The 21,030-nt window shown below is 54.0% G+C and overlaps 2 protein-coding genes across 5 annotated transcripts in view; one reads left to right on the plus strand and one right to left on the minus strand.

Annotated features, from left to right (window-relative positions):
- CD5 (CD5 molecule) overlaps positions 1-11,014 on the plus strand; it is a 30,372-nt gene extending 19,358 nt beyond the window's left edge. The window contains exons 3-11 of the mRNA XM_049892133.1: positions 225-530; positions 938-1,000; positions 1,722-2,045; positions 3,891-4,184; positions 5,123-5,248; positions 7,497-7,550; positions 8,800-8,919; positions 9,471-9,562; positions 10,582-11,014. Coding sequence (XP_049748090.1) covers positions 225-530; positions 938-1,000; positions 1,722-2,045; positions 3,891-4,184; positions 5,123-5,248; positions 7,497-7,550; positions 8,800-8,919; positions 9,471-9,559 — 1,376 coding nt within the window. The 3' untranslated portion in view covers positions 9,560-9,562; positions 10,582-11,014. The remainder of the gene's footprint in view (positions 1-224; positions 531-937; positions 1,001-1,721; positions 2,046-3,890; positions 4,185-5,122; positions 5,249-7,496; positions 7,551-8,799; positions 8,920-9,470; positions 9,563-10,581) is intronic.
- Positions 10,930-21,030, minus strand: part of VPS37C (VPS37C subunit of ESCRT-I) — a 33,354-nt gene continuing 23,253 nt past the window's right edge. For all 4 annotated transcript variants that reach the window (XM_049892137.1, XM_049892138.1, XM_049892136.1 and 1 more), the window contains 3 exons: positions 20,152-20,323; positions 19,012-19,094; positions 10,930-17,617 (listed from right to left, as the gene is read on the minus strand). In XM_049892137.1, the coding sequence (XP_049748094.1) occupies positions 16,883-17,617; positions 19,012-19,094; positions 20,152-20,323 (990 nt within the window). In that variant the 3' untranslated portion in view covers positions 10,930-16,882. The remainder of the gene's footprint in view (positions 17,618-19,011; positions 19,095-20,151; positions 20,324-21,030) is intronic.

The following is a 21,030-nucleotide window of genomic DNA, read 5'->3' on the forward strand; positions in this document are numbered from 1 at the left end:
CCTCCTGGGTCAGGAGTCACCCCAGCCCAAGTTCCTGGGAAGTCCCTGCAGTGCTCAGAAGTGACAAAGACCAGAGGAGCAAGGCGGGGGAAGCAGAGGAAGCACTTGGGGCAGGAGGGAGCCTGGCTGCGCTGATCGTGGGGGAGGCAGAGGTAGTGGGGGTCCCAGTGGAGCACCCTTTCCGGTCTGACTGTCCCCAACCCCACCACCTCTTTGGTCCCCAGAGATCCAGGTGAAGCTAAGTAACTCCAACTCGCAGTGCCAGGGCCGGTTGGAGGTCCACCAACAAAGCCAGTGGTTCTCCGTATGCAGCCAGAGCTGGGGTTGGAGCTACGATCACCAGGTGGACGCCGCCGGGATGGCCGAGCGGCTCTGCAGGCAGCTGCACTGTGGAAAGGCCTCAGGGTTGGCCGTCTTGATCTTCAACAGTGCAGGGAGCAAAGTCCTCTGCCGCGGACGCCCAGGGTCCTTCTCTAACTGCACCAGCCAAGGGGCAAGCCTGTGCCGCCCTCTGAGCCTGATATGCTTAGGTGGGTACCAGCTGGGCCATGTGTCACCTGGGGCCTGGGCACCTGCCCAGAGGAGGCTGGGTAGGCAGTGGGAGGGGGTGCCCAGTTCACAACATCCGTTTCCAACCACACACACCAGTGGGGGAAATGAAGGGGGAAGGCCGAAGGAGTGCTGGTCTGGTAGGATGGAAAAGGTCGAGGACCTTGTTCTGCCAGCTGTTACCCTCTGAACCTCCATTTTCCCATCTGTAAAATGGGGTAGATACTGCCCACTTCGCAGCAGTGTTGTGAGGCATACAGACAATGTTTGGGCCAAGTGGGCTTAATGGAGGGCTTACATTGTAAGCTCCAGGCCACTCCCCACACTGCAGGCTGCCCTGCTCTTTCCTCGCTCCCTGGGCCTCCCTCACCAGAATGTTTCATTTCAGAGCCACCGACAGTGGCACCTCCACCCACGAGCCCTCCGCCCATCACCATTCCGGAGCCCACAGGTAAGAGAGCCCTGAGACCCCTCGGGGGTAGAGCTGTCAGATAAAGCAAATAAAAGCGCAAGACGTCAGTTAAATTGGAATTTCAGATGTTGTTGTTGTTGTGAGGTGTCGTGGAGCCAGTTCTGACTCATAGTGATCCTGTGTACAACAGATTTTCAGATAAACAAGAAATGTTTTTTCGTATAAATATGTCCTATGCAAGGTCCCTGGGTGGCGCAGAGTCCGCACTTGACCACTAACCTAAAGGTTGTCAGTTCAAGCCCTCCCAGTGGGGCCGTGGAAGAAAGTCCTGGCAATCTGCTTCTGTAAAGATTACAGCCAAGAAAGCCCTATGCAGTGCGGCTCTACTCTGTAACCATGCGTCACCATGAGTTGGAATGGTTTTTTACTTCCTACGCGATATTTGGAAACCTTGGTGGTGTAGTGGTTAAGAGCTACGGCTGCTAAACAAAAGGTCCTTGGAAACTCTACAGGCAGTTCTACTCTGTCCCATAGGACGGCTATGAGTCAGAATTGACTCAATGGCAATGGGTTTGGCTATGCGATATATAGGACCTCTCTGTGACGGGAAGCTCACTACCTCCCAAAGTTCATTCATTCGTTTGTCCTTGTGTTAGGGCCAAACAGCAAGGTGTGTAGCGTGGATAGGGTGGAAGGGCTCTGCTGCTGGGCTCGTCACCACTCAGGCCTGCCTTCCCCTCTCCCCTCCTCTCTCTCCCAGCACCCCCCAGGCTGCAGCTGGTGGCAGGGCCAGAGGGCCTGAGCTGTGCTGGCATGGTGGAGTTCTACCATGGAAGCCTGGGCGGCACCATCAGTGATGAGGACCAGGACCTGACCCAGGGCCTGGGGGATCGCATTTGTGGAGACCTCCAGTGTGGCTCCTTCTTGAAGCGTCTGCCAGAGGCTACACTGGAGGCACACAGGGAGCACAATGCCCTGCCATTGCAATGGAAGATCCAGAATGCCAGCTGTGCCCACCTGGAGCAGTGCTTCCAAAAAATCCACTCCAGGGAGGTCGGCCCAGCTCTCGGGCTCATCTGCTCAGGTGAGTGAGACCTGACCAGGACCTGAGGGCTTCCCCACGTGGGTCAGTCAAGGCTGGTTTCCTGCCACACAGGGTCCAGGCACTGTGGGAGAACACGGGGCAGGACACACAGGCACACAGCACCTCAGGATCCCCTGCCAGCAACACTGAACAAGCCCAGCGAGACACTGGCTCAGCTGCCCACTGGGGAGGTAGGACCAGCAGGGCTTCCAGGAAGAGGCGAGACTAGACATGGGTTTTGAAGGAGGAGAAAAGCAAGGATCTGGTGGAGGAAATGAGAAGAAGCTCTTTAGGCTTATGCCAAGGATCAAAGCAGGACGGAGCTTGTCAGGGAGCCTCGTAGGAGTTATTAGGTGCCATCAAGTTGATTTTCAACTCATAGAGACATAGCAGCCATAGGTAGATCCTCGGAGACGAGGTTGGACAGGTGGTGAGCAGTCAGTCCCTGGTGCCTCAGGAGGCCTGGCCTGACTGCCTGGGGTTCTTGAACAGGGCAGAGGGACAGAGAGCAGACTAAGTCCCAGGAGGGCCTCCCACCACAGAAAGGTCCCAGACACAAGCAGATGAGATGAGAGATTGCTTTAACCCTTTGCAGCACGCTGTCCAGACTACAGTGAATCATGCTGACTGGGAGCTTACTTTGTGCCAAGAACCATTCCACTGCGTTATTTAATTTACTTTTCACAACAACCTTAGAAGGTGTGTGATATTATTATCCCCGTTTTACAGATGAGGAAGCTGAGGCTCAGTGAGGTTAAACCTTTTGTACAGTGTCGTAGAGCATGAGGTGGGATTTCAAGCAGTAACACTAAGCCCCCCTGGCTACTCAAAGTGTGGTCCTGGACCAGCAGCAGCAGCTGCATCACCTGGGAGAAATGCAGAGTCTCAGGCCCCACCCAGACCGCTGAGTCCAAATCTGCATTTTAGCAAGGTGCCCTGTGATTCATAGAATTTAGGAAGCGCTGCTCTGGACCACTCAGCTGTCTGCAAGCAGTGCTGCCCCCAGCCCATAGGACCCCTTGTTCAAAGTAGTAAAAAGTTGCCTCCTCCAGCAAGAAGCAGCTCCCCAGCATCTCTTGGCCTGATGAAGGGGCAGGGGCAGGTTTTCAGCCCCAGTCGTCCCTCAGCTGGGGTCTTGCCTTTTTGGTTTCCTCTAAGCAGAAGATCTACTAGGGCTTTGAATGTGGACATTGCTATGGAAACTGGCCGAAACTGGCCAAAGCTGGGGAGGTCACACTCCCTCTCAACTAAGCATATGTGGGCCTTGGAAAGGCTGATTGTCTTGGAAGAGAATCCAGGCCCCACCCTGACGCAGAAACAGGCCCAAGTCACTGAAGGCCTACCCCTAAGGCGCTGAGTCTGGGAAGCAGGATTCCAGGGGTTTGTCTGGGACTCAGAACAGGAGGTGTTTCCTGTCCCTGGGGCTCAGTTTCCCACTTCTGAAAAGCCCTCGCTCTTCTCAAGGAGTAAGGGAATAAGGCGATGTTTCTAAGAGGAGATAGACCAGGCAGAACCTCTCCCCACTGCCTTCTCTTACCCCCGACTGGCTCAGCGCCGACTTCCTGCTGACACTGCCAGCTTCCTTACTCTCGACGGTGCCCATGCTGCTGCGTCTTAGATGTCTTCTGGTTGCTGCCCAGAGGAGCCAGATACAGCTTGGTTGGGGGAAGTGCCAGAGGGGACGCTGGGCAGGGGGGAAGGGCAGAAAGGAAGGCAGTCTGGTCCTGGTGGACCCACATGGTGTTTGCTGGTGGAGAACTGGCCCTGGCCAGGCTCAGGCTTCACCAGTGGTCCAGGAGGACAGGCTTAGGCTGCCCCTCCTATCTAACTGCTTCCGCTTCCCAGGCTTCCAGCCCAAGGTGCAGAGCCGCCTAGTGGGGGGCCGCGACATATGTGAAGGCACCGTGGAGGTGCGCCAGGGCGGGCAGTGGGCAGCCCTGTGTGACAGCTTCCCAGACAAGAACCCAGCACGGTGGGAGGAGGTGTGCCAGGAACAGCAATGTGGCAGCGTCGATACCTATCGGGAGTTGGATGCCGGTGAGAAGGCCTCCCAGGGGCTCATCTGTCTCCAGGAGAAGCTGTCCCAGTGTCATGAGCTTCAGGAAAAAAAACCCCGCTGCAAAAGGGTGTTTGTCACATGTGAGTTTGGCCAGGATGGTGGGCGGAGGGCAGCGCTAGACTTTCTCTGTTTCTGAAGAGCAGATCCCAGGAGCTGGACACAGAGCCCTAGAGCCCTGGGAAAGGATGAGAAGATGACCGATGAGGGGCGGGAGGGTAGGAGTATTCAGACAGCAACGAGCACGAACAATAACAGAGACTAGACCAGGCAACAAGCAGCTAACAGATGATAGAATGCTTACCGACAGAATGGAAGATAGAAAATCAAGGGATAGATGGTGGATATCCACTATAGTAATGGATAGATGGACGATGATTGAATAACAAGTAAAAGAGAGAAATGGATCAATGGATGGGTGGAGAATGGATGAGTGGAGAATGTATGGATGTAGGATGGATGAATGGAGGATGCATGAATGGATGGAGGATGGATGGATGGATGGATGGATGGATGGATGGATGGATGGATGGATGGATGGATGGATGGATGGATGGATGGATGGATGGATGGATGGATGATAGGTTGATCCATGATAGATTATTGGATAGATGCACAATGGATAGAAGGAGGATGGATGGAGGAATGGAGGATGAATGGATGAAGTATGGATGGATGGAAGGACAGATGGGTAAATGGATAAACAGATGGCTGGCTGGCATTGGTATATTAGTATGTGACGCAAAGGCAGTCAGGCATCAGTAACTGACAAATGGTAGAAAGCTGCCACAAGAGCAGCAAATGATAGCTGGATGATAAATTATTAGATCATAAAAGGTGGATGAACAAATGAGTAACAGAGAATTCTAGAGATGGATGGAGAGACCTGCCAATAGATAGATAATTGCCTTCCACACATGCTGGTGAATTCCTGGGAGGAGAAGGGTGACTGCGGGAGGCTCTGAACAGACAGCTTTACACCCACAGGGCTGGGGCTGACCTGACTCCTCTCCTTCCCTAGGCCGGAACCTGCCCCCAGCAGGCCTGGGGGCTGGCACCGTGGCAAGCATCATCCTGGCCCTCCTGCTCCTAGCTATGCTGCTGGTTGTGTGTGGCCCTCCGGCCTACAAGAAGGTGGTGAAGAAATGTAGGTGGTTGTGCCCTGAGCCACTCCCTTTCGACCCCCCGTACCCCTGCCCTCTGTGGGCAGACTAGAGGAGCTGCATTTAAGCCCCACGGAGGAAGGGTCCTGCCCAGAGAGCTGGGAGGAGGCTACTCTGCTTCACCACCCAGCCCTGCCCTTCTCGTGCCTAAAGTAACAGAAAGAGAAAACCAGGAAAAATTGTAAACGCTTTCTTTTTTTTTTTTTTTTTAATAATTTCTATTGTGCTTTAAGTGAAAGTTTACAAATCAAGTCAGTCTCTCACACAAAAACTTATATACACCTTGCTACATACTCGCAATTGCTCTCCCCCTAATGAGACAGCCCGCTCCCTCCCTCCACTCTGTCTTTTCATGTCTATTTCCCAAGCTTCTAACCCCTTCTACCCTCTCATCTCCCCTCCAGGGAGGAGATGCCAACATAGTCTCAAGTGTCCACCTGATCCAAGAAGCTCACTCCTCACCAGCATCCCTCTCCAACCCATTGTCCAGCCCAGCCCCTGCCTGAAGAGTTGGCTTTGGGAATGGTTCCTGTCCTGGGCCAACAGAAGGTCTGGGGGCCACGATCACCAGGGTCCTTCTAGTCTCAGTCAGGCCATTAAGTCTGGTCTTTCTACAAGAATTTGGGGTCTGCATCACACTGCTCTCCTGCTCCCTCAGGAGCTCTCTGTTGTGTTCCCTGTCAGGGCAGTCATCGGTTGTAGCCAGGCACCATCTAGCTCTTCTGGTCTCAGGCTGATGTAGTCTCTGGTTTATATGGCCCTTTCTGTCTCTTGGGCTCATAATTATCTTGTGTCCTTGGTGTTCTTCACTCTCCTTTGATCCAGGTGAGTTGAGACCAATTGATGCATCTTAGATGGCCACTTGTTAGCGTTTAAGACCCCAGATGCCTCTCTCCAAGGTGGGATGCAGAATGTTTTCTTAATAGATTTTATTATGCCAATTGACTTAGATGTCCACCGAAACCATGGTCCCCAAACCCCCACCCCTGCTACGCTGGCCTTCAAAGCATTCAATTTATTCCGGAAACTTCTTTGTTCTTGGTTTAGTCCAGTAGTCCTGACCTCGCCTGTATTGTGTATTGTCTTTCCCATCACCTAAAGTAGTTCTTATCTACAATCTAATTAGTGAATACCTCTCTCCCACCATCTCTCCCTCCCCCCTCTCATAACCATCAAAGAATATTTTCTTCTCTGTTTAAACTGTTTCTTGAGTTCTTATAATAGTGGTCTTATATAATATTTGTCCTTTTGCAACTGACCAATTTCACTCAGCATAAGGCCTTCCAGATTCCCCTATGTTATGAAATGTTTCACAGATTCATCACTGTTCTTTATCGATGTATAGGATTCCATTGTGTGAATATACCATAATTTATTTATCCATTCATCCGTTGATGGGCCTCTTGGTTGCTTCCAGCTTTTTGCTGTTGTAAACAGTGCAGCAATGAACATGGTTGTGCATATATCTGTTCGTGTAAAGGCTCTTATTTCTCTAGGATATATTCTAAGGAGTGGGGTTGCTGGATCGTATGTAGTTCTATTTCTCGCTTTTTAAGGAAGTGCCAGATGGATTTCCAAAGTGGTTGTACCATTTTACATTCCCACCAGCAGTGTATAAGTTGTAAATGCTTTCTTAATTCACCATATCTGTGGCCTAGCTGAGACCCACTCTGGACCAAAGGGAGGGTGTGGCCGTTCTTTAGAAGGTCATGGACATGGGCTCCGAAGGCAGGAGGCATGCATCCAGCCCTACTCCAGCACTTACCTGCTATAGGGGCTGTGACTGAGCTTCCTCCTCTCTCTGAGCCTCAGTTTCCTCAGTGGGAGACTGCACACCTTCTGAATGCAGGGAGTTGTTTGTGATTCTTGCCTTGTAGAAGGCAGAAGAATATTATTCAGCCACAAGGAGCTGGGATTAGAGAGGCTAAAAAGAGATAACCAGCAGGTGGGCAGTGTTAGCTGGTCCCTGATGCCCTCAAAGATCTTCCTTCTCCTTCTAAAACCCTGGGGCCGCATCTCCTGGAGAAGCAGCCACCTCTGCACTCAGCCACGCCTTTGGTGCTGGATGGCTCCACTTCAACCTCCTGAGTAAGTTAGGAAACTGAGGCACCAAGAGACCCCAGGGGGCAGGGCCAGCAGTCTAGTCCCACCTTCACTGTACCTGCAGCCTCCTCCCTTCCTCCCTCCCTCACTGACCCCTACCCTAACCTGCCACTCCTGTCTGTCACTCAGTCCGCCAGAAGAAGCAGCGCCAGTGGATCGGCCCAACAGGAATGAACCAGAACAGTAAGTGTCCACTGGAGGCAGGGTCCTCCCTCCACCCCAGGTGGTGTCCCTGGGGCTCAGGAAGGAGGCTGTGAGCACATCAGAGCCAGTGGCTGCTTGAGGCCTCTGATCTCCACCATGTCGTCCAATGCGTGACTGTGGTCAGCAGACATTCCCACACCAGGGAGGCCGAGGCTTCTTGACCCAGCAGGTGGTTAAGTGGTTTCTGCCCCAGAAGCCTCAGAGACCACGTGTCCCCTCAGTTTCTTGCCTCGTCTCTGGGGTTGACTTAGCCAGAGGTCCCGAGCAGTCTTTGCCTCCTTGGGCAGCATCCCCCAATACCATGGCCTACGGAATTGGGGAACTCAGAAGAGAGGATTTCATGATCAGATGGACTTGGAAAATAATGAGTTCACCAGAGCTAAACAAAGTTCTTTAATTCAGGACTTATCAGAACTTTTAAGGAGCATTTTGCATTGTTCATCTCTAAGAGTTGGGTTGTATTAAGAAGGGTTGTCCATGTTAGTTTTATCATGGAGTGTCTTTATCATGGAACAACTTAAAAGGGCCTGTTTTAGAACATGGGAAGCCCTGGTGGTGTAGTGGTTAGGAGCTATGGCTGATAACCAAAAGGTTGGCAATTCAAATCCACCAGGCACTCCTTGGAAACTCTATGGGGCAGTTCTACTCTGTCCTATAGGGTTGCTATGAGTCGGAATTAACTCGACATCGATGGTTTTTTTTTTTTTTTAGAACATGTGGGTGAAGCCAGCCTACCCACCCCTGTTCTTCACCTTCTGTCCCCCAGCCACAGCCAGGGCCACCCACCAGATAGAACTCCAGCCCTCTTCCTGCCTCCCAGTCCACCTTCTTCCCGCTTTTACAGCTCAAGGGCCAAATCCTTTGAGAAGGCTCCGTGTTGCTGTCTTTTCTGCAACACAAAGCCTATCAGCTCCAGAGGACTGGGAGGTCCATCCTGTCCCTTGTATTCCAACTCCCTGCTTAACAAATGTTTGATGATTGACTCACTGACTGGACGAAGGCCACCCTGCCCATCAGGCTGCTGGCCAGCTCCCATGCCTCTCTGTTGCTGGCCCTGCTGGTATGGGCCTCCCCGGGAAGGGGGTACATCGAAGAAGGTGTGGGTGACTTGCTCCCCACCCCCTCCCCACATTGCATAATGGGAACAGGAAACCAAATTTGGGGCAACTGTTGGGGAAGGAGGAGGAGAGAAGGAAGTCTAATGACACTGTCCCCTGCATTTGCTCAGTGTCTTTCCATCGCAACCACACGGCCACCATCCGATCCCAGGTGGAAAACCCCACGGCCTCGCACGTGGATAACGAATACAGTCAGCCCCCTAGGAATTCCCACATCTTGGCTTATCCAGGTAAGCACCAACTGGGGCCCCTAGGGATAGAGGCAGAACTGCCACAGCAGTACGGAGACCAGGCTACATCCTTGCAGCAGAGGAGAGAAGGGAGGCCCCAGGAGGAAGGCAATCAAACGGCCAGCTTGACCAAAGGGATACAGCCTTAACAGGCCCCCAGCTGTCCCCTGGAGGCCCCAGCCACTCATCAGGAAAGAAGAATGCATCGTTAACCCCTGCACCACTGTGGCCTAATCGGCCTGATTTTCTGCAGGGCCCTGAGGACCTGGTGGTAAATCAGGCCCCTTGGATTCCTTCGAGCCAGGAAAGGCCATTAAGTGGCCCACAGGAGCCGCACTGAATGCCCCCTTTACCAGCACAAACAATTCCGCCCCAGGGAACCTGGAGTGCAGCATCATTAGTGAACACTAGGCAGATTTGATCAAAACAGACAGTGGAGCCACCAGCTCGTAAAAACCCTGTGATCTTGTGACCCGCTGCACTGCGTGGCTCCAGGCTCTGAGGCCAGAGGGATAACCTGTCTGATGATGGCCCCTCCTTTCTCTCCCCAGCTCTGGAAGGGGCCCTGCACCGTTCTTCTGCCCAGCCTGATAACTCCTCTGACAGCGACTATGACCTACACGGGGCCCAGAGACTGTAAAAGGTGAGCTGGCTCCAGCCTGACCCTGGCCTGGCTGGTCCGAGGCACAGTTCTGCCCATGAATGAATAGCACACTGACCATGAGCACCAAGCACCTCAATTAGTGGGACGTGAAAGAACAAACATCAGTCATTTAGGAGATTGCGACCCTGGGGGATGCAAATGGTTAAGCCCTTGGCTGACAGCCAACCCAAAGTTTGGTGGTTCAAACTCATCCAGAGGCATCTTAGAAGGCCTGGTGATCTGCTTTCAAAAGGTCCCAGCCATGAAAAATCAGCCACTGAAAGCCCTACAGGGTAGTTCTACTCTGACCCACATCAGGTTGCCATGAGCCTTGAGGGCAACTGGTTTTGGTTTCTAACTTAGGGATGGAAGCTAATTTGGCAATTGGAGTAAACCAGTTGCCGTCGAGTTGATTCCAACTCATGGCAATCCCATGTGAGTCAGAGTAGAACTGTGCTCCATAGGGTTTTCAACGGCTGATTTTTCAGAAGTAGAGCGCCAGACCTTTCTTCCAAAGCACCTCTAGGACTCGAACCTCCAACCCTTCAGTTAGCAGCTGAGCACATTAACCATTTGCACCACCGAGGGACTCTGGCAATTGGAACAAAACAGAGGAATCATCAGCCCTAAAAATCAGCTCTGAAAAACCTCCATCTCGGAGCCCCTAAGAGTTTCATGATGGAATAAAACCTTCCTAGAGCTGCTGGGGCCCTGGTGGTACAGTGGTTAAGTGTTTGGCTGCTAACCAAAAGGTCTGCAGTTCGAATCTACCAGCCGCTCCTTGGGAAGTTGTACTCTGTCCTTAAGGTCACTCTGCGTCAGAATTGACTCGACAGCAATGGGTTTGTTTTTTGGTTTAGAGCTGCCCACCTACCAAGAGGGAAGAAGACACCCTCACCCAGAAGGGCAGCAGCTGTCCCCTGAGATTGAGTCCAGGGCTTGGGCCTGTCCCCACCTCCCTGGAACTCCTCCAGGGTGTGAGGCTTCTCCTCCCATGCATTTCTTTCTCATTCCCACAGATCTGGGAGCCGGGAACAAAGCTCAAGAGCCAGACCTGTTAGTCCTGAGAAAACGCTGCATTCACCACTTGGAAATGACGTCTGACTCGTACCCCCAACCGGAACATGCCAGAACAGGAGTGCCTTTCAAACACAACCCACTACCCTACAGTTGCAGGCCAGCTCTTACGTTTCCCTGCAGAACCTGGCTCACTGAAGACCCCACAACAGCTCGGCTGAGCCCCCCAAGTGCAGAAGATGTGGAAAGGCAGACCCGGAAATAAGATGCCCTCCCAAGTAGAGACACCCCCAGCCCATTCCCTGTCTGCTGACAGTGATACCAAGTAGACTCCGACCCCAGTGAGTGAGAAGGAAGCTCACGCCTGGGTGGAGAGGGTGATTCTCTACTGTATTTTTAATTGTTCTTTGTAAATAATGCTTTTTCTACTGAGAACTACAGCATTCCTGCCTCTTCCACTCAGGGTCCACCCCGTGGCTCCCTCTGGGGACACCCACCAGGAGGGGAACCTTCTGGGGCACCTTGGTGGCCACTGTGGTTGAGGGGCTGCAGACCTGAGCAGAGACAGTTTAGTACCTTCGGAGCAGCTGCCAGTAAGGGAAGTGTGTCCTGAGCACCCAGGCTTCATCTGGCAGCCCCCGCCCAAAGCCATATCACCATCTCCGGCATCTTATGATACCCCCACCCCCTCCCTGTCTAGAGAGAGCAGGAAACGCTCTGTTGAGCCCAAAGGGCCCAAGTGCCACCCTAGGGCCCTGCACAAGGGGACTTCATTTTTGCCTCCTGGCCGTCGAGTCGATTCCGACTCACAGCGACCCTATAGGACAGAGCAGAACTGCCCCGTAGGGTTTCCAAGGAGCATCTGGTGGATTCAAACTGCTGACCTTTTGATTAGGAGCTGTAGCTCTTAACCGCTACACCACCAGGGTTTCCGGCACAAAGGGAGTCCCTAGTAAATTCAGTTAAAAGTTTATGGCAAAGGTAGTTTCATCCAATTAGAGTTAACCTTCTAACCTAAAAGTCAGAGAATGGAGCTGGGTATATGCCTTTGGTTTAAATAATCTCCTCAGTAGTCTCTTCCACTACTTGGAGATACTGGAAAACAAAACGAAACCCACTGCCAGCAAGTTGATTCTGACTCATGGTGACCCCGTGTGTTATGGAGTAGAACTGTCCCATAGGGTTTCCCCGGCTGTCGTTTTTATGGGAAGCAGATCACCAGGCCTTTCTTCTGTGGGGCTGCTGGGTGGGTTCCAACTGCCAACCTTCAGGTTAGTAAACCCAGTGGCGTAGTCGGGCACAATCTGTTCTCTGCCGATTCCTGTGGTGCCTAAGCTTCCGTAATGACAAGCAGGAGACTGTCTAACTAGGAGCTCAGTTAGGAGTCTAACAGGGAGAGAGGCTGGGCGGGGGTCACTAGGGCATCAGACAGTTCCCAAAGAAGCACAGAACCACCTCTCGGGGGCTGGGGCCTCCTTCTATGCAATTTGGCCCTGTATCCTCCATAGCAACAAACATCATCAGTCCAAGCCACAGAAGCCAGCTCCTGATGAGCCAAAGGGGGTGTCTCCAAGGAAACGGAATGTGGGGGTGGGGGGTGCTCACACAATCAGAGGAGCTGGAGGCCCAGGACGCACAGAGTGGGGAGTCAGCACGCTGCAAGAGTCTGCTCAGCACTCTCCACCGGGATCACCCTCCAGCCAGGCCTCCCCGCCAGGGTGCCCGGGCCCAGGTCACCAACCTAGGAACCCAGGACCAGGGATCCCATTTACCTCCCTGTTTTAGCAGGGGAAGGGGATTGCTCAAAAGGCAGTTTAGGCTACTCTTAAGGAGGACAAAGGATAAAAAAAAAGGATACGAGGTGCCAAATGTCTCTTCCCAGCACCTTTCCTGTTAAAAGTGTTTTAATTTATAGTGTGGTCACCATGCAGTGGCTTAAAAGCAATTATGGCCTACCTTAAAGACAAACCAAAAAAAAAAAAAAAAGCTTAGTTAAAGAGAAAAGTCTCTTTAGAAAACTGTTTTTTTCAAGTGGTGGTAGGTTTGGGCGACACATTCCAGAGAGATGTTTGGCTGAGCAGCTGAATAGGAGCTACTTCATCCTTGTTGTGAGTTGCCATGGAGTTGATTCCGACTCATGGCAACCCCATGCATTGCAGAGTAGCACTGATTTCAAGGCTGTGACCTTTAGGAAGCAGATCACCAGGCCTGTCTTCTGAAGTGCCTCTGGGTGGATTCGAACTGCCAACCTTTCGGCAAGTAGTCAAGTGCTTAACTGTTTGCACCACCGACCTTGGCTGCTAGACCCAACCCCAAGCCACTGATCGCCTCAGCTGTAGGGGATGTTGTGACCCGCACAACCTCTGGGCCCTAGTCTTGCCTTTGGGACTTGATTCCTGTCCTCCAGATTCCTTTGGTTAATTCTCCTGTACACCTCATACCTCCAGCTGTGTGGGATTTCTGAACTGGCCACTGCATGCCCTGGGTTTATCTGCTGGGCATCGAGCTAACGTTCTCTTCCCTGGACCCGCTGCCACCCAAGTTGCTAAAAAAGGCAACCAGGAAATCACCACCACCCACTCACACCCAGGAGAGTGGTCCATTTTACCCAGGAATTCAGCCTAACTTTACCCCTAAGTCAATGAAGATGGAGCAGACACAAATTTACCCCTTCGAACCAGGAAAAAAATAAAAATTCCACATTTCAGACACAAGAACCATGAACCATCACCACCTGCTCCACTGGACTCTCACTGACAAACTTGCCCATCCTAAGGGAAAACAACTGTCACAGGAGCTCACTCAGTGGGGTTATGGTTCACCAGGAAATTTGGTGGCAAAGTAGAGAAGCAAGAAGATGCTTCAAAACACCCCTTCTGCCACCCCAAAAGATGCTTTCAGAATTCAGAATCAAAGATGGGCCATTTTAAAAATCAGAGGGATTTCAAGTTGATCAGGCTGGGAGGTTACTGGCCCAGGGTAGTGACGGGTGGCCAGTGGCCAAATCTGCCTGCTGTGTCACCTGTTGGGCCTAAGGACGTTTTGAAATTATGAAGTAGTTGTAAACACTTAAAAATTAAGAGACTTCATGTAAGCACCTGTTGGGCCTAAGGACGTTTTGAAATTATGAAGTAGTTGTAAACACTTAAAAATTAAGAGATTTCATGTAAGAATCTGGATTCCTGGCTTCCCTGGGGGTAAAACTGTGCTCTGACCACAGTAGGCCAGGGGCCACATTCCTGCCTGGGAGGAAGCGGTGGAGTGGTGCTGCGCAGTCCCTTTGCCCCCACACCCCGGCCCCTTCCCTAAATTACATCACTGCCTGACCTGGAGGCATGTGACTGTGCAATCCCCGATCTTAGCCCATATTCCTCAGGTTACAGCCAAGGAAACTGAGGCCCCAGAGGGACACTCACTTAACCACCCAGCAACCATCCACTTCCAGTTGTCACTTATCCAGGGATCCAGGAATCCCGGTAGAAGCTCAGATGGATGTTATCTGACAGCTGAAACGGCCTCGCCCCGACACGGAAGTGTCCTTGCTACGCTACGAAACTTCGAGGTGCTCAGTCTGACACGCAGGGTCTGGGCCCCTGCAGTCCTTGTGCAGCTAGAAGCCCCGTGATCAGCCCGAGGGTGCCGGGTGATTCCAAGCGGGGGAGGTGGGGCAGGGAGGGGGCATGGGGAGTGCATGTGACCTCGTCCAGCTGCTGTCTGTGTGACATGTGGAGGGCCCAGTGAGGGCAGCTTGGTGCAATACTGACCAGCTGAGGCAGGTCCTAATAAAGTCCTCTCTTAGGAAGTGATGCTTCTTCTTTGAAGCCCCCCACACACCCTGCCACGTTCCTGGCACCGACCCAGAGCAGGCGATGTGACTGTGCTCCCAGGTGAGATGTTCTGTTCCTTCCTACAAAGCCTTGCTCCTTCTAGCACTCCCTGGAGCCCTGTCCCTCAGGCCCGGATGCTTGCAAAGGCGAGGCCAGAGCCCAGGCGCGAGTGAAGTGCAGCAGACGTGTGGCTGGAGCCCAGCAACTCAAAGCTGTGCGGTTAGACTCCCCAACCTTCCTGGGGGCTGTGACCTCCCCAAACCTGGATGCTTCTGGGGTCCAGACCCCACTAAGACATCACAGAGGAGGTCCAGCCTCAGCCCCCTCCAGGCTGCACAGCCGGGTCACCAGGCCACCACCTGTAGTCTCCTCCTCTTGTTTAGAACTGGGGATAAAGGAGCGGCCTCAATATAAAACTTTTCTTTTTCAATGAGAGGATGCACGTGGAAAGAATTGTTGAGTATCTGAGTCTCGACCACAAGGGAGTCTGCCCTTGTTACGTGGCAGGAAAAGGGCAGCAGGAGCAGAAGTGACCTGAGGGTCCATTAGAAATCTGGTCTCTCGACTCCCCCGGAGCTGTCCTGGTGAAAAACAGAGGATGCTGCATCCCAGGCCTCATGAAAACCAGCTCGGCAGCAGAGCTCAGGAGAGGGCGGCAGGCTGGGCGATGACACAAGACTGGCTGGTGCCACAGCTAGCTGAGTGGCCTGCTGCTCCTCTGAGCACACCCTGCGGTCCCAGTTTAGAGACCGGATCAGAGGACGAGGACGTGAACCTCCCGTTTTGGTGACAAGGACAGCTGACAATCCTGTCAGCCCAGCAGGTGGCAGAAATGCGTCGCCTCGCAAGCTGGGCTAAGGACCAGACGCCCCCTGGTGGGATCCTGTGGCCTTGCATGACACAGGTCTTGGTCCAGGGCAAGGCAAGTTCGCAGGCTCCAGCAGGAAGATGGCTAAAACCGAAAACCAAAGAGTAGGAAAGGGAAGGGAAATGCTGTAAGAGTCAGACCCCAGGGCAGAGGGGCTGAGGGGGCAGCAGCTCCAGAGATGATACCCAGAGAGGTGGGATGTCGTGGCCACGGATCAGAACAGTGTTCTCATGGCTGTGGGGAAAGAAACCAACGCCCTCCCCCAGGCAGCCACATCTTCACTTCTCAAACCCACCGGAGCCCCAAGACTACCTGTACTTCATCAAAGTTTATTACGGCAATTAACCATACAGACGTCCGGGCAATCACACATCCGGAAGCATTTGGCCAGTGCAGTCCATCAATGACTTTTCTTTATAAATAACTTACAAGAAGCAAGCACAATTGGTAAAGAACCAACACCTGGCACCTTATGGCGCATACACATGGATAGGTGGGGGGCAGGCACCAGAAGGTCAAGGTTGGCCCCCAGCACTTCCAGGCCCACCAGATGCTGGACAAGCCAGCAGTGGACATTTCAAGGCACAGCTTCCTGCCTGGTAGCAGCTCCAGGGTCTGCCCTCAAGACCCAGTTCACATCTGAACCACCGAGTTAATGCTTCCTTTATCAGACCTGCTTCGGTCTCCTGTGACCACTTTTATTCCGGGACATGCTTAAAACCCACGCGTGCTGGAGGCTGCCTGAGTTGCAACCCCTACCCTTTGGACCATACATTCCTAAGATGAGATGCAAAGAAGCTGACTCGAACATACATGGTGGTGTTCTAGAAAGCACCATTTGGATGTTATTGTTGGGGCATCTCCTGATGTCTTAGGGAGACTGGGGGATGACGTCAGGCAGCTGGAGGGGCGGATGAAGGTAGGGGGCTGCTGGAGAATGAGATTCAAGGCACTAAAGGGGTAGACATGGGACAAGCTTATCTGACTTCAGACTATTAGAGTTAAATTATGGCTTTATGAGACCTATAAATTATTGGTCATCTTCACTCCGTCCTCTTCCTCTAATCCAGCCCTCACAGTGGTGCGGGGGACAGGCTGTCCTTGACGGGACTAGACAGACACAAGGAGCTGCACCCCTTGGCGTGGGCACCAGGTAGAATTTGCCAGACCCCAGGGGAGGGGGCGAAGGGTGAATAGAGGGCCAGAGACCCAGGGCTATGGTAGCACTGAGATACCACATTGGTTCAGATGCCCGCAAGTGCAGGTCTGAGTCACAATCACGCACGCGTTCACACAGATGCCCACAGAGAGGTGAACTCCCGCCTGGCAGCACCAGAGTGGCTGCGGAAGCTAAAGCCAGTCACCAACAGGAGCTCCCGGGAACACCTGTGGCCAGAGGCCAGTAAGTGCTGTGAGTGCCTCTCAGGGGCTACGTGTGCCAGGCCAGGTCCCTCCCAGGCTCTTCGGTACACCATAGCAGTCCACAGGGAGTGCCAATTCCACTTCTAAGGGCACCTCGCCCTCCAGGAACCTTGAACTTCAGTGATGGAGGGGCCAAAGGCTGTGGTGGAAGTATAAGTAGGGAGAGGCCAAGGGCCAGGATGATGTCTAATACCCAGGCCAGGCAGGACCCTGAGGTGGTGGAAATCCATAGGGAGGAGCAGGCCCCGGCGGGTAGGGGGGCTGGGGGGCACCTGAGGGCTGGGGCTGTCCTGGGAAGCTCAGGAGTGGGGGCTGCGTGGGGTACGGAGGTTTACCTCCTGCTGAGAGGTAGGGTGGCTGCTGCTGAGGATAACCAGGACCGGGGGCCCGGCCTCCAGCCACGGAGTACCCAGATGCAGAGCCACCAGCAGGGGCCATGGGATAGCCTGGCCGGGGTGGCAAGCTCCTCTGTGGGGACCAGGAGTAGCCCCGGGCAGGCCTGGCTCCCGGCTGGGCTGGTGGGAACGTGGGGCCCAAAGGCACACTGTAGGAAAATGAGGGCTGGGAGACCACCGGGAAGGGGGCCGGCTGCCGTGCTCCTTGGGTGGTGGGGCCCACAGGCATGCCTGGAGATGGGCTGTAGGGCAGGGGGTAGGGAGGCATGACAGATGGCGACTGTGTTGGCTGCTGCAGCTCCTCGGCCACAGGGGGTGTCGCCTGGGGGGCTGGGCGAGGCGGGGGTGGCGGTCGGGGCGGCAGGGCATCCCCAGCCGGCTCCTGGGAAGCCCTCGGCTTCCTCACCACGTCCTGGAGCTTCTCCACACGAACCCGGCGCAGATGGGACAGCATCCTCATGGAGGAAAAGTTCTCCAGAAATGTTTCCAAGGGCACCTCGCCTTCCAGGAACTTCTCGGCCATGGCCTGGGAGAAACAAGGCCTGGTGACCACAGGGCCTGCCGGGACTGAGCCTCCCACTTGCCCTGGAGGCAGGGATCAGCTGCAGACCTCCTACCTCGGGGACATGCTGCTCCCACCCTTCTCTGGCCCTCACTGGGAATTTTTCTTTACAGTCTGTGGAGTAAAGGATCTAGTTTACCCTAAGTAAGGTGGCCTTTGTCCTTGGCTCTGGAGAAATAACTCTCGGAGGAGTAGAGATACGTTCACCTGGGACTTCCAGGCCACACTTTAGGATTTGTGCTGGTGAGTGAGGGCTGACCAGAGCAGAAAAGACTCACCTGAGAGGCCAGTAACAACTAGCCTCAGAAGGCCTGATTTAGTCTATGATGCAGGACTGGCCAATAAAAGTCCTGAACACTAAGGCTCAGAGAGCTTCCTGGGTGATGATAACACCCGCTCTTGGGAGGGTAGCGTATCCCTTGGGACATGGAAGCTCCACATTAGATACCCTCCCAGTCCTCGCCCTATGCATGTCTTCGTTTGTATCCTTTTTGGCTATAACAAACCTGTATTTATAAGTACGCTATACTCTCTGTGGGTCGTTCCACTGAATTACCAAACCCAAAGGGGCAGTGGGAGCCAGCAGGTCAGAAAGTAAGAGTGTCGAGTGGACTTCCCAAACTTGCGGCTGGCATGTGCCTTTTTGGCAGTCTGAAGGATGATGTCCTTTTAACTTGTGAGCTCTGACCCCGCTCCGGGAGGCTAGAGTCAAAGAGAGAGAGTGCCTGGAGATAAGGACGTAGAAGTGAGAATGTGAGGACTGGATCCAGCCCCGTATTTTGGGAATTGGGTACATGCTGGTCATTGCCGCCAACAGCTCCCGTCACTGCCTGGGATGTCAGACATGCATGTTTGTTTATTATCTGTCTCCCTCACTCGAGTGGCAGCTCCCCGTGGGCAGGACTGTCTCTCTCAGGGTCACCACTCTATCCCTACCCCTGGCTCTGGGCCAGGCCCAGAGTGGACACTGCACGTATGTACTGAATGAGGGCTAGCCTTGCGGTCGCTAGGACACAGCGCACGGCCTGGGAGGGCCTGGGAGTGTCTTCCTCCCAGGGCTCGAAAACCAGAGAAAGCCAGTCTGCCCACAGAGACAGAAGGACGCCCGAGGAAAGCAGAGCAGAGAGGCCAGACAGCTTGGGAAAGGAGAGGCTGGGGGCCTGGTCTCTCTACCCCCGGGGGCTCCTGCTGCCTGGCCCTTCCATCCTGTTTCTGTTACTTGCATAGGCCTCATTCTGAAGGCCTCATTCATCTTCGCTACCTCCTAAAAGCTCCTTTGACTCACAGTTTACATACCCTGGGTGCACCAGTGGCTGACACCCATTTAAGGAAGAAGGGGTATCAACTCTCCGTCTCACCTCAGACTCTTCTTCAATCTTCATGCCTTCAACTTGTAGAAGCCCTAACAGGGTTTCTGGCTGCAGTGTCGAAGAAAATTTCTCTGGTAGGGAGGGCAGAAATGTTGACATTTCAAAAGTGCACCCCAATTCGCAGTGGTGACAGCTGAGATTCCAGAGAAGGCTCAGAATGTCCTCTGGGTGCATGAAGGCCCAGGCCTGGGGTCTACTGAAGAGCCCCTTCAGGTGGGCCCAGTGGGCCCTTTCGGCCCAGCTCCCTGAGATCACCCTCCTGCGCAAAGAGCCTGGCCAGCCAAGCCTGGACCCTGGCTACCATCTCTCTAGGTCAGCCTGCACCTTGGCTAACCATCTCCCCCACCCAGCCCAGACCCTGGCTAACCATCTCCCCCGCCCAGCCCAGACCCTGGCTAACCATCTCCCCCGCCCAGCCCAGACCCTGGCTAACCATCTCCCTGGCTCAGCCTGTACCCTGGCTAACCATTTCCCCTACCCAGCCCAGATCCTGGCTAACCATCTCCCCTGCCCAGCCCAGACCCTGGCTAACCATCTCCCTGGCTCAGCCTGCACCGTGGCTAACCATCTCCCCCACCCAGCCCAGACCCTGGCTAACCATCTCCCCCACCCAGCCCCGGAAACGGAGAAGACTCAGGTATCAGAGCCCAACCTACCCCATCCCGATCCTGCTCTGCATCACCGGAAAATTTACTGGTCAAGCCCCCTCCCTGCCAAGACCAGGACGGTCCCCCCAGTTCACAGATGCCAGGTCCCAGGATGCAGAGCACCCAGGCCGGCTCTGTAAGGTGTGGAAGCCGAGCTGTCTAAGGGAGTGTGGGCTCTGGATTCAAATCCCAGCTGCACCTACTTCTAGCTGTGTCACCTTGGGCAAGTCCTTGAATCTCTGAGCCTTGTTTCTCTCATCTATAAAAGGAGCGTAACAATGGGACATACCCACACACAGCTGTCGTGAGCACATGTGTGTAAAACACTCAGCACAGGGCTGGGAGCACAGCACCCTCAATAAATGCCCTGCCCTGGGTGGGGGGTGGGGAGGTCCTATCTCACATGCTATTCCGGCAGCTCTCCCCATTCCAACCTTGGCCAGGGCACCTCAGAGCACACCCTCAGGGCCGCCATTCCTACCCAGCTTTGCCTTCTGCTCCTGGCACCGCTCCACGAGCCTCCGGAGCTCCTGGTACTTGTCCGACAGGTTTGAGCGGCTGATCTCCAGGGGAGCCTGGAACTCCAGGTTCTGCTCGGCCAGGCTCCGGTTCGTGGCCAGTGCCATCTCCCGTTCCAGCTGCAGGTCCTGGACCTAGAAAGGAGGACACCCAGCCGTAAGAACAAAAACCACCACCACTAACCTCCCCGTGGGCTGGACCAGGGGCTTCTGGGACTAACTGCTCACCTGAAACCTGAAACCAAGGCAACACTCACTCAGCCTCTGCTCCTGTCAGACAGACCTGGGTTGCAGTCTTGAGCAGAGCACTCTGTCCCAGGCCCTCATTCACTTACCCCTTCCATGGCCTATGAGGAGGACACCACTGTCCCCAGGGGAAACTGACACTCAAGGTGAAAACCTTGCCCACAGTCAGTGATGAGCAAGTGCCAGGCCCACCACGGGCTGTGCAGAGCTCAGGGAGGGGTGGACTAATTTATGTGAGAAAACTAGAGCTTCTAGGAGGGAAAGGACCAAAAGTCCCAGCCACTTATCCCCAGGCTTCAGGGTCAAGAGACCTAGACTGAGGTGGACTATGGTGGCCCAGGTCAGACCCACAGGCCAGACACCCAATGAGGCCCCCAAATCAAGTTACTCTGAGGGGTGAGAGCACCAGGACCCTGGAGCAGACTGTGGTCCCTGATTCAGAAGGGACCTGCACCTGGCACTGAGGCCACGGGTGTATCCTGCAGAGGGGCTGTGCAGATGAGCTAAGAGTGGCCACCAAGAGCTGCTGGTGATTCCCCACAGGCACAAGGGCCAGCAGAAGAGTCCACCAACACAGGAGGTGACAACCTTTGTGC

The sequence above is a fragment of the Elephas maximus genome, chromosome 7, assembly GCF_024166365.1.
Source record: "Elephas maximus indicus isolate mEleMax1 chromosome 7, mEleMax1 primary haplotype, whole genome shotgun sequence".
NCBI lineage: Eukaryota > Metazoa > Chordata > Mammalia > Proboscidea > Elephantidae > Elephas > Elephas maximus.